The 13,445-nt window shown below is 36.7% G+C and overlaps 1 protein-coding gene across 10 annotated transcripts in view; it reads left to right on the top strand.

The window, feature by feature from the left end:
* The window catches only part of NLGN4X (neuroligin 4 X-linked), a 341,186-nt gene that overhangs the window by 65,630 nt on the left and 262,111 nt on the right, over positions 1-13,445 (top strand). For all 10 annotated transcript variants that reach the window (XM_054676653.2, XM_001139129.8, XM_001138630.7 and 7 more), the window contains exon 2: positions 11,331-12,107. In XM_054676653.2, the coding sequence (XP_054532628.1) occupies positions 11,636-12,107 (472 nt within the window). In that variant the 5' untranslated portion in view covers positions 11,331-11,635. The remainder of the gene's footprint in view (positions 1-11,330; positions 12,108-13,445) is intronic.

Raw genomic sequence — 13,445 nt, 5'->3', positions numbered from 1 at the left:
GCAATAATATCCTTGAGTTACATCTGCTACTCTGCCCGTTTTACACATAAGAGATGGAAGCATTGATGGTTATATTAGGTAGGGTTCTCTAGAGGAACAGAACTAATAGGACAGATAGATATATAAAGGGGAGTTTATCAAGTAGTATTTGTTCACACAATCACAAGGTCCCACAACAGGCCATCTGCAAGCTGAGGAGCAAGGAAGCCAGTCCGAATCCCAAAGCTGAAGGACTTGGAGTCTGATGTTTGAGGGCAGGAAGCATCTAGCACAGGAGAAAGATGTAGACTTGGAGGCTAAGCTAGTCTAGTCTTTTCATGTTTTTCTGTCTCTGCTTTATATTTGCTGGCAGCTGATTAGATGGTGCCCACCCAGATTAAGGGTGGGTCTGCCTTCCCCAGCCCTCTGACTCAAATATTAATCTCCTTTGGCAACACCCTCAGAGCCACACCCAGGATCAATACTTTGCATTCTTCAATCCAATGAAGTTGACACTCAGCATTAACCATCACAATGGTGTATACACCCGTCTCTGGTTGCTGATGGAGTTAAAGTGAGAGCCAGGATTTGAATCATAGTCATAAAACTGCACAAAACCTCTGCCCCATACTACCTCCCAAATACATAATACACACATGAGTAGGTGTTTTTGTGCCTGTTATAGTGCATTTGAGCCTGTTGTTCTTAGTTTGCTCTTATGTAGGACCATCTCTCTGAAAACAGATGATCAGCATCATATGCAACAGGTAGTATTGATTATCTGTAGCATAAAGGCATGGAACACGGGATTTTCAGGGAATGGAGTAGGAAAAATTCCTGAACCTAAGCAGCTTAATAGTTTAATATTTCACTTGGTTAGTTCGAATATGTATGTTTATATGCACATGCATGAAATGACATGGATAAAATAAGTTTTAATGTATCTATATAAATCTCTTTAAACCTCAAAAAATGTATATATCCAAACTAATTATTTGTCAGTCTCTCCCTCTCTTTCTCCCTCTCTCTCTTTCCACATATTTATATATAAATATTTCTGCAAACTAACCAACTGAAATATTAAGCTCCTATCTATGTTTTATATGTATTTCTGCAAATAGCCAACCAAAATATTAAAGCAATTAAACCCCTAAATATAATATTTCTTTTATCTATTATATTATTTCTTCAAACTAACCAACTGAAATATTAAGCTTCTATGTTTTATATATATAAAATATTTCTCCAAATAACCAAGCAAAATATTGAGGTATTAAGCTCCTGTGAATGTTTTATATTATTCTATGTATATAGAATAATATATTTTATATGTTTTTTATTATATTTTATATTATTCTATATATAGAATAATATATTTTATATCCTATATTATATATAGAATAATATATTTTATATCCTATATTATATATAGAATAATATATTTTATATCCTATATTATATATAGAATAATATATTTTATATCCTATATTATATATAGAATAATATATTTTATATCCTATATTATATATAGAATAATATATTTTATATCCTATATTATATATAGAATAATATATTTTATATCCTATATTATATATAGAATAATATATTTTATATCCTATATTATATATAGAATAATATATTTTATATCCTATATTATATATAGAATAATATATTTTATATCCTATATTATATATAGAATAATATATTTTATATCCTATATTATATATAGAATAATATATTTTATATCCTATATTATATGTAGAATAATATATTTTATATCCTATATTATATGTAGAATAATATATTTTATATCCTATATTATATGTAGAATAATATATTTTATATCCTATATTATATGTAGAATAATATATTTTATATTCTATATTATATGTAGAATAATATATTTTATTTTCTATATTATATGTAGAATAATATTTTATTTTCTATATTATATGTCGAATAATATATTTTATATTCTATATTATATATCGAATAATATATTTTATATTCTATATTATATATCGAATAATATATTTTATATTCTATATTATATATCGAATAATATATTTTATATTCTATATTATATATCGAATAATATATTTTATATTCTATATTATATATCGAATAATATATTTTATATTCTATATTATATATCGAATATATTTTATTTATATTTTATTTTATAATATATTTTGTAATATATGTTTTTTATATATAGAATAATATATTTTATATTATTCTCTATATATAGCAGGTTAGTTTGAAGATATCTATACGTATAATATATTAAAATTTATTTTCGGCCAGGCGCGTTGGCTCACGCCTGTAATCCCAGCACTCTGGGAGGCCAAGGCGGGCGGATAATGAGGTCAGGAGTTCAAGACTAGCCTGGCCAATATGGTGAAACCCTGTCTCTACTAAAAATACAAAAAATTAGCTGGGCATGGGGGCATATGCTTGTAGTCCTGGCTACTCAGGAGGCTGAGGCAAGAGAATCCGGGAGGCAGAAGTTGTAGTGAGCCGAGATCTCACCACTGCACTCCAGCCTGGGTGACAGAGTGAAACTCTGTCTCAAAAAAAAAAAAAAATTATTTTATAGATATAATTTCATATATGATAAGTTAAAGTACAAACTCTTGAAACAACTCCTCTTATATATGAGGGGAAAGAAGAAGATTATTTGTACAGTACAATTAGTACAGTGAATTCTGGGAAAAAGTCAGTAAATACTCATTTCAAATCCTCATGTACAATTCAAGTAAAGAAAAATCTGGTGGCATTTTTATATCCTGCTAATAAAGGTTATCTGGTGTTGGAAAACATATTTTATTTTTACATGTACATAGTAGGTGTATATATTTGTGGGTACATGAGATATTTTGATATAGGCATATGTGTAAAAATCACATTAGAATAAATGGAGTATACATCACCTGAAGCATTTATCATTTCTTTGTGTTACAGACTTTCCAATTATGCTTTTAGTTATTTAAAAATATACAGTAAATTAATGTTGACTGCAGTCACCCTGTTGTGCTATCAAATACTAGATCTTATTCATTCTGTCTATATTTTTGTGCCCATTAACCATCCCCACTTCTCTCTCCCATTACCCTTCCCAGCCTCTGGTAGCCATCATTCTACTCTCTGTCTCCCTGACTGCAACTGGAAGAAATATTTTTAAAGAATAGGCTGGAAGGCCACACTGACTCTCACTGTTTCTGGCACACTAAACCTTGCCATTTTCTGCAGTAGGGATTGTCTCGCTTCAGTTATGCCTTGCTACTTCAGTGAAGGACTTTCTGTTCCCACTGGGCTCCTATTACTGAGTCTGCTTTGGAGATAATAGTCTGAGATGTCAGAGCGTCTTAGTGGTGAAAGCAACTTAAGAGGTCACTGGCACAAGCCCTCGTTTTGCAGTGGAGGGAGTTGATGGCGAGGGCACTTGGCTAATTAGTGACCAGGGCTATAGCAGGCTCAGGTGCCATGACTGTGCTTACCATGGCTGGCAGGATCCCAGGGCTTTTCTGTGTAATATGTGGGTGGATGGTCTATTGCCTTGGGCTTGTCACATAATCATGGAGAAAACAGTTTATATTTTCCCTTCAATTTTTAAATCCAAGATAGTTTGATAGCACATGGGAAAATAAAGTCATTGAGTAAAACTTATACGGATGAGAATCTTTTGATTAAATTTTCATTGTAAAATAATCATAGTCATAAAAAGTGTATGAAAATGTGTATTTGGATATTCATTTTAAAGAGTAAAAAATAATCAGATACATAGTATTGTACCCACTGACAGACAAGGAAAGAGAACATTCCCACTGTTTTTATATATCAGTGTGAGTTGCTTCCCTCTCTCCTACCTTTCAGTGAAATCTAATCCCCCAAGATTTGGTTTTCATACTGTCCTTGCTGTATATTTCAGGACAAACATAGCTCTGAGCAATATATTGTTTAGTTTTACTATTATGTAAATAAAATCACACTATTTGTAGTCTTCTGTGACTTGCCTTTTATGTTTGAGATTTTCCCATTTTCCTCCATATATCTGTATTTTATTCATTTTTGACTGTTTTGTAAAGCCTTCTGTTTTAATATGCCAACATTTATTTATTCATTATCCTATTTATGGATATCTGGATTGTGGCAATATTTTTTGCAATTATAATTGGGGCTTATTTATCCTCAGCAAACTAACGCAGGAACAGAAAACCAAACACTGCATGTTCTCACTCATAAGTGGGAGCTGAATGATGAGAACACATGGACACATGGGGGAGGGAAACAACACACAGTTGGGCCTGTCTGGGGATGCACGGAGGGGAGAGCATCAGGAAGACTAGCTAATAGATGCTGGGCTTAATACATAGGTGATGGGTTGATTTGTGCAGCAAACCACCATGGCACATGTTTACCTATGTAACAAACCTGCACATCCTGCACATGTACCTTGGAACTTAAAAGTTGAAGAAAAAAATATGGGGCTGCAGTGGACATTTCCGTGCATGTTTCCTGATGCATGGGAGTTCTAGTTGCTCCACATCGTTGCTCAGTACTTGGTATCATTGTTTGTTTGTATTTTTATTAACCTATTGTGATTTCATCTGCATTTCACCAATAATGAATGACATTGAGCCTCTTGTCCTATGTTGAGGCTATCTGTAGATTTGAGGACTCCTTCCTGGATGTGGATTTATGGTGGAGAAACCAACAAAGATGGCTTCGAGTGTAGGCTGAATTACTAGAAAAGTAATGATCTAGTTATCCAAATATGAAACAAAAGCATGGAAGCAGTTTGGGGATTGGAGAATGAGATTTTTAGGAGCACCATAAGATGTCTATCTGACTATATTCTTGAAGAGAAAATAGTCATGGCACTACAGGCATGGTGGCACATACCATGTTATCAGCTGGCACTACAGGTGTATGCCTCCATGACCTTGAGGACATATGACTTTGAGTTCGGTGAGAGAGATGAACACAAAGCCTAGAGAGATCTGCAAATCATTTGATTTAGATTTAGAAATTGTGTCTGGAAAACATTTAATTTGACACAGAAAATCAAGCATTAATGCACTTTTATTATTTGCCAGTCCTTGTGCTAGCTTTAGATATGCAGAAGATGAATAAGAAGAAAAAATGCATCACAGGTAGGGATAGATACCTTCATGAGAATGTAAGCTCCTAGTGGGCAGGAACTCCTTCTTTACCCCATTACGTACCCTTACCTAGCATAGTGATCTTTACGGGATACTTCTGTGGTCTGAAGGCTTGTGTCTTTCCAGAATCCACATGTTGACGTTGTAACCCCAAAGTGATGGTGCTAGGAGGTAGGGCCTTTGGGGCTGATGAGATCATGAGGGTGGATGCCCCAGAATGGTATTAATGACATTTTAAAAGATACCCCAGGGAGATTCCTTGCCCTTTTCCCCTTTTCCAAAGTTATAAGGAAAATACAGCCCTCTAGGAAGCAGGCCCTCACCATACACTGAATCTACCATGCCTTGATCTTGGACTTCCAGCCTCCAGAGCTGTGAGCAATGAATATCTGTGGTTTATAAGCCCCCCAAGCTATGATATTTTGTTACAGCAGCCTGAATGGACTAAGCCAACTTCTAAGTTTTGGTGTTGTCTTATTTCTTTGGTTGGTGTAGGATCTTTCTGTCCACATAGTTTACTCTAGAAAGATGTATGCCCTATTCCTCATGGTATATTTGTCTTTCCTATCTGTGGAATATCCTCTTATCCAATTCGTCTTGGCTGGGCAACATATAAGCCATTAACTCTTTACCCTTGGGTTTAGTTTGGGTTCTGCTAAGCCCCCTGCTGAAAATTCTGGTTTCTACAATTATGGCTCATGCATGTTCCTGACCCATTAAACTTCAGTGGAAGAACAGAAATGGTGAGGGAGGTGATGGAGTTGATACCTTGAGCTGCCATATGGTGCAAGATCATCTTGAAGATAGGACATTTGTCATCCTTTTTTTTTTAAGAGATGGGGTCTTGCTAATTTGCCCAGGCTAAACTCAAACTCCTGGGCTCAAGTGATGCTCCTGGCTCAGCCTCCCAATTACCTGGCAATACAGGCATGTGCCACCATGCCTGGCCACATTTTTACTCTCCAATTGCTTAATATATAGTAAAGATAATGGTTCAAAATGGTAAATTTTTTTTGTGTGTATACCAATAACTTTTTTTTTACCTTAAACATATTCAATCTTTATTTGACAATTTTTTAAAATTTCAACTTTTTTTTTTTATTCATGGGATATATCTGCAGGATTTTTTACCTGGGTGTATTGGATGGTGGTAAGGTTTGAGGTACAGTTGATTCTGCCACACAGGTATGGAGTATAGCACCCAACAGGTAGTTTTTCTACCTTTTCCCCCTCCCTCTCCCTGCTGTAGTAGTCCCAAGTTTCTGTTATTGCTTTATGTCCATGAGTACCCAATGTTTAGCTCCCACTTCTAAGTGAGAACATGTGGTATTTGATTTTCTGTTTCTGCATTAATTAACTTAAAATAATGGCTTCCAGCTGCATCCATGTTGCTGCAAAGGACATGATTTCATTTGCTTTTTTTTGTTTGTTTGTTTTGTTTTTTTGAGACGGAGTCTCGCTCTGTTGCCCAGGCTGGAGTGCAGTGGTGCGATCTCGGCTCACTGCAAGCTCTGCCTCCCGGGGTCACGCTATTCTCCTGCCTCAGCCTCCTGAGTAGCTGGGACTACAGGTGCCTGCCACCACGCCCGGCTAATTTTTTGTATTTTTAGTAGAGATGGGGTTTCACTGTGTTAGCCAGGATGGTCTCGATCTCCTGACCTCGTGATCCACCTGCCTCGGCCTCCCAAAGTGCTGGGATTACAGGCGTGAGCCACCGCACCGGCTGATTTGTTTTTATGGCTGCATAGTATTCCGTGGTATATACGCATCACATTTTCTTTATTCAATCTATTGTTGATGGACTCTTAGATTGATTCCATGTCTTTGCTATTGTGAATAGTGCTGTGATGAGCATACATGTGCATGTGTCTTTTTGGTAGAACAATTTATTTTCCTTTGTATATATACCCAGTAATGTGATTGCTAGGTCAAATGGTAGTTACTCTTTTAAGTTCCTTGAGAAATCTCCATACTGCTTTACACAATGGCTGAACTAATTGACATTCTCACCAACGGTGTGTATAGCCTTCTCTTTTCTCTGCAGCCTCAACAGCATCTGTTGTTTTTTGATGTTTTATGAATAGCCATTCTGACTAGTGTGAGATGGTATCTCATTGTGGTTTTGACTTGCATTTCTCTGGTGAAAAATGGTGGATTTTTAAATGGGATTTCATTTTTAGATTTAATAGAAACTGCATAGGTGACTGTGCAAAGAACTCTTAAGATTTGACAAAAGGCAAATTAGATTGTAATCTCCTTTATGTAGGAGGGGAAATAAAAACCAGAATATTAAAATATCTACATGTACAAAAATAGACAAAGTGGCAGATTGCTGGTGTTGGATGGATGTTGAGCAGGGATGGAGGACTTGTGTGTGCATGCATGCATGGCCATGCGTGGAGAGTGGTCATTCATTTTGGTAACAGCATAGAGCTTTGGGCTTCAGAACAAAAGATAAGCCACATCCCACTCAGGTACCCTAAAATGTTGTCTCCACTAGACACAAAAGAAAAGGAAGCCAGAGATGTCTGTAGCTTATGCAGAGTTTTGGGAATAGCTATTCTAGACTTTCTTAGTGAACAGTATAGAAGGATTATTGTACAAGCCCAGTAATTTGGGCAAGGATCAGATTCTGTTGCTTTTGTTTTCTGGATGCTCCGTAATGAATGTGAGATGGAAGCGGATGTCTCAAGTGCTTCTTGTTCTCAGAAACCTCCTGGCAGCAGACATCTCAGTGGGCCCAGACGTTCAGCGTGGCTGGAAGTAAAACACAGGGAAGGGTGCTCTTTCTCATTTATCCTATTTTTTTTTAAAAGCATCTACAAAGCTTCCTGTTTTCTAATATATTCCCAGGCCTTTGAAAGACAAGGCCATAAACACCCAGGAGATGTGACTTTATTCTTTTTAAGGTCCAGATACCAAAATGCCTGTCATCAGGGCTCACCTTAATTAAATACGTATCTTAAAATTAAACCAATCTCAATTTAAGGAATGTATACTTTGGGGAGAAATTTATTACAATTTTTATTCAGAACACTTTAAATTCTGATAGGCCTGAAGAGTGTGAGCCTTGCCTTAATTGCAACCTGAGTCAGAATAACTGCCCTGCAGAGAATCATTTAAAATACCCAATCAAGTTATAAATTAGTCAAAATGCCATAATAATAATAAAATATTATTATTTTATGCAGTCTTTGCAGAGAATACATGCTATATAGCCCTTCTTCACTCCCAAAGTATATGTATATATTTAATGAAGTTTTCACCTTTTTTATTAACATTTTTAATCCATTAACAATTTTAGAATTCATTTTGTAGCATATCCTCTTTATCTTAGAAATATTAAATATCTACCTATTTATGAATAACTATCAATAACCACGTTTCACCCTTTGTGAAATCCTTTTCAGTTTTTGAAACTCACATGGGAGATCTTGTTTTGTTTTTCCCCACAAGGATGTAGGTTGGTTAAATTTACAGTGATTCTTTAATGATGATAATGTACATTTGATTGATATCAATAATAAATATTGATATCTTCAATATCAACATTTCTTGTAATGCTAAAAATTTACAAGTTGCCAATTTTTTGAATATGACTATATTTTCACACACACACATACACGACAGCACTAATTATATTCACTAAATATACCTACAGATACTTAATCATTTACACAGCCACTATAATTTTATACTTGATGCCTTAAACCAGTAATTCTCACTTGAGGGTGGTTTTGGCCCCTGGGCTATCTAGCACTATCTAGAGACATTTTCCATAGTTAAAACTGGGTAGGAGGTGCCACTATCATCTAGTGAGTAGAGGTCAGGGATGCTGCAAAATACTGTACATTGTACAGGCGACGCCCCCACAACAAAGAATTATATGGTTCACAATGTCATTTATACTGAGATGGGGAAACGCTGGGCTTTAATTATAGTAATTTTGTGCAAATTAGCCAAATTTCAAAAAACAAGGGAGTGAAAAAAGATAGCTCTCAACCTGTGAATATTGTGAATGCCCAATCTAGATCTAGTAAGTGTACAGATGCCCTTGGGCCCGTCTTCTTAGGTTGCTGCTGCTTCATAATCGCTCACTGCCCATCAGGACCTTGTGGGATGTAGATTTAGGCAGAGGAGGGTTTTGATCATACAGCTGGATCAGTCATAACCAATAAGTGACTCATAGTCTCATTCACATTGAGTTTGAGAATTTAAGGTGTGGGCTGGAATTCCTTATGGAACTAACTTTATATACCTTGGAAGAAGTCCACCCACTGAATTCTACATTTATTGAGCTCTGTGTTTCAGGGAATGTGCAATACCTTGAGGATACATACTATCTCATTTAGTCCCAAGTAGCTTTTAAATATTTGAGAGTGGTTTTGGCCCCCAGGCTGAAAGTAACAGCTACCTCTGGTTAAAAATCTTTCAGGAAAGAAGCAACCAAACAGGACATCACCTCTTTGTTTTTCTTGTCTGTCTCTTAATTATTCAGAAATGGGATTGCTGTATGGCAGACATCCAAATGTTGTCTACAGTAGAATTCAGAGATAGAAGCAAACACCTAAATCAGTCATTGGTGAGATGCTATTTGTCACTTTCAAAGTTACAATCCAGATTTTCAGTGTGTTTTCATCCAACTCTGGTGAACTTTTCCCAGGATGTCATGTACTATGGAATTTACCCCCATTGTATTATTGTTCTGTGATAGATCCAGCTCCAATATGTTTTATTTAAAAAAAAAAAAGCCGTGTGATGTATTCTGTTCAACTGATTACTTAAATGAAATGGATAATTATTTTCTGATGCAGATGCTCTGAATAACCCACAAAATCCTTAGAAACACATTTGTATATTTTGAGTTGAAGAACATGCTAAAGGCACCCTCCTTGCAACACCTAGTGAAATATTTTCTGTTCCTAGGGGATCATTTAACAACATAATGTCCATTGCTGCACAGCATTCTTTTATTGTCACAGGAGCAGCGACTTATGTAGGGATAGTTATATTATCCATGTAAAGACAAATTGAGGTGGTGACCCTTTAAAAGTTGACTCCAGGCTCAATGGGAAAGTAACTCAAATGCAGCCTCAGCTTTTTAAATGGGCTGAAGGGTGAAGAGGATACCCTCTAAGGCATGCAGTGGCTTACTGGAAAGTCAGGATAATTGTATCAACACTTTTAATTATGAATGAAGTCTTCAAGAAACTAGCACTACAGCATGTACTTGAAATGCACCATCTTGTATAGTGTTTTACAAGGAAACTGAGATTCAGAGCAGTGAAGTGTGTAGCCTAAATATATATGCACTTGACCAGACCAAGGAGAATTTGTGTCCAAAGTCTACACTCTTTTCATTTGATGATGTTCCCTTTGTGGCCTGATAAATATCCACATCATGATGCCAGATTGACTTGGATGCATGCTTCCGTCTTTCTCCTACTGGAAAACTTTTAGAGCTCCATGCATGTCTCCTTAGGAAAATGTGACAATTTCCTTAAACATTTGAGAAACAGTGTTTTGGAAGTACCCATGTATTGATAACCAGTCTGGTAAACAATAGCAAAACTGGGAGGTGTTGTTGCTATAATCTGCATAACCTGTATAACTCTTGAACATCTGTTTGATCATTCAACACAGATTTGTTTAGTGTTTTCTAAATGTCAGGCATTGTTCATGGTGATAGGATGTACAGAGGAATTAAGACAAGTGGTGGCTGCTAGGCATGGTGACTCATGCCTGTAATCCCAACACTTTGAAAGGTCGAGGGGGAGGATCCCTTGAGGCCAGCCTGGACAACATAGGGTGACCCAATGTCTACAAAAAAATCCAACAAATTAGCCGGACATAGTGATGCATGCTTGTGGTCCCAGCTACTCGGGAGGGTGAGGCGGGAGGATGGGTTGAGCCCAGGAGTTGGAGGCTGCAGTGAGCTATGATAGCACCACTGCACTGCAGCTTGGGCAATATAGCAAGACACCATCTCTAAAAAAAACAAAATAAATAAAGACAGGTGATGTTCTTGCTGTTGCCTACTATGTGGAGATGGCACTATACACATTTCTATACAAATGAATAGGAATTTCATAGAGAGATGTTGTGGATTTCGTGGAAGAGCCAGCCAGTGTTCTAGGTGGTCGTTGTGTGGCTTCATTATTCTTGTCTGCTTTCTTCCTCTTTTAGGCTGCCTTGGAGTTCTCATAAGAAATTGTCCCTGGAAGTGTTGGATGGTCACAGCTTCCTTGGAGCATTGCAGTTGCTGGAATCCAGTTTCAGGATTAAGGGAGGGCTGCCTCCTTGCAATGGGCTGCCAAGAAAACGGCTGTGCTTGTTCTTAACCTCAGGCTCTGTCTGTGATCAGTCTGAGAGTCTCTCCCAGGTCTACTGCTCCCTGGAAAGCCCTATCTCTCTGCAGGCTCGCCTCTGGGCTTTGTCTCCTTGGAGCCACATCACTGGGACAGCTGTGGATGTGGATGCAGATTTGAACCATGTCACGGCCCCAGGGACTGCTATGGCTTCCTTTGTTGTTCACCCCGGTCTGCGTCATGTTAAACTCCAATGTCCTCCTGTGGTTAACTGCTCTTGCCATCAAGTTCACCCTCATTGACAGCCAAGCACAGTATCCAGTTGTCAACACAAATTATGGCAAAATCCGGGGCCTAAGAACACCGTTACCCAATGAGATCTTGGGTCCAGTGGAGCAGTACTTAGGGGTCCCCTATGCCTCACCCCCAACTGGAGAGAGGCGGTTTCAGCCCCCAGAACCCCCGTCCTCCTGGACTGGCATCCGAAATACTACTCAGTTTGCTGCTGTGTGCCCCCAGCACCTGGATGAGAGATCCTTACTGCATGACATGCTGCCCATCTGGTTTACCGCCAATTTGGATACTTTGATGACCTATGTTCAAGATCAAAATGAAGACTGCCTTTACTTAAACATCTACGTGCCCACGGAAGATGGTGAGTACCTCACTGGAACAGAAAACAATACCTCTTGTGCAGTGTGTAGAGAGATTTGCTAGGAGGGTTTTATAATGTCTCATGCATGATCTCTTCTATAACCCGTTTATTTTATTTTAATTTATTTTTCATATTCCAAATGCAATTCTTGCAGCAACTTACCACGTGTTCCACTTGTATGTATTGGGCCATCTACTGACTGGACAAAACTATAAATAATGACTTTAATTATTTTCATATATTGCCTTCTTAACTTTTTATAATGCTTATTTGCAGATGAAAATAAATATGAGCATATAATGTTGCATGTTATACCTGAATCATCTGTAAAGGAATGAATCTATAGAAAAATAATAGAATTAAGTACACTATTATGCTCCAGTTTGCAAACTGAAAGATAGAGAAAATGGTTCTTTCTGCCTTAATGACTTAAGATATTAGCACCTTTTTTGGGTTTTCAAAGAAATACTTGATTGTTTTTAATATACAAGTAGGGGATAGTTCATACAATGGTTGGATTTCATTGTTTAGAATCGGTTTTCTTAACATAAATTTGGATGTTCTTTTCTTCCAATATTCGCTGCAATCAAGTGGCAAAATGTAATCAGATGATTCTAGCTACATTAGAGATGAATGCGTTTGTATTTTTTAAAATTTCCTTTTTTATGTAAAACAACAATGAAAGTCTGTAGACACAATAACGTTTAATATATTAACCTAATGTTAGTAAAACATGAATAGTTTTATGTCTGTATAGATTTCAAATTCAGATTTCCTTGGAAGAATAACCAGACTAAAGTATGCCACAGTGGTATCACATTTCCCAGTTAGCATTTCCATATGCCGTTTTTAGATGAGGAGAAAGAACAACAGAGAATAAAATATACCTGGAAAGAAAGGAAGTTAATTTGTGGGAATGATAGATGTATCTAATGTAGAGACTAGAGTGTGTCCTTTGTATAAAGTTCTTCGTGGAAAGTGTGATAAATTTCTTTTATGGAGAAATTTCTTCTTCTTCTTTTTTTTTTTTTAAACTTCAATCCCTGGAAAACATTTTTCAGTAAGATTTGGCTGAAAATAGTAAATCGACAACGACGTTAATCCACTGATCTCCAAAATTGTTTTGCATCTATCAGATTACTCTTTCTCCATATAAATGCCAGATAGTTTAAGTAGAGTGTCATGAAAAACCTTACCAGGGTTGTGTGTCACTGAGGTTACAAATTGTCATTGAGATTACAAAGAACAGCCCAGAGAAAGAAATTAAAGGATTCTGCTTCATTATATTAGTGGTTTCTGGCATATTGCCCTTGTCGTTATGGTGACAGACCTCTCAAT

Source organism: Pan troglodytes, chromosome X (assembly GCF_028858775.2).
Source record: "Pan troglodytes isolate AG18354 chromosome X, NHGRI_mPanTro3-v2.0_pri, whole genome shotgun sequence".
In the NCBI taxonomy this organism is placed as follows: Eukaryota; Metazoa; Chordata; class Mammalia; order Primates; family Hominidae; genus Pan; species Pan troglodytes.
The sequence above is the reverse complement of the archived record's forward strand: the minus strand, read 5'-3'. Positions and strand labels throughout refer to the sequence as shown.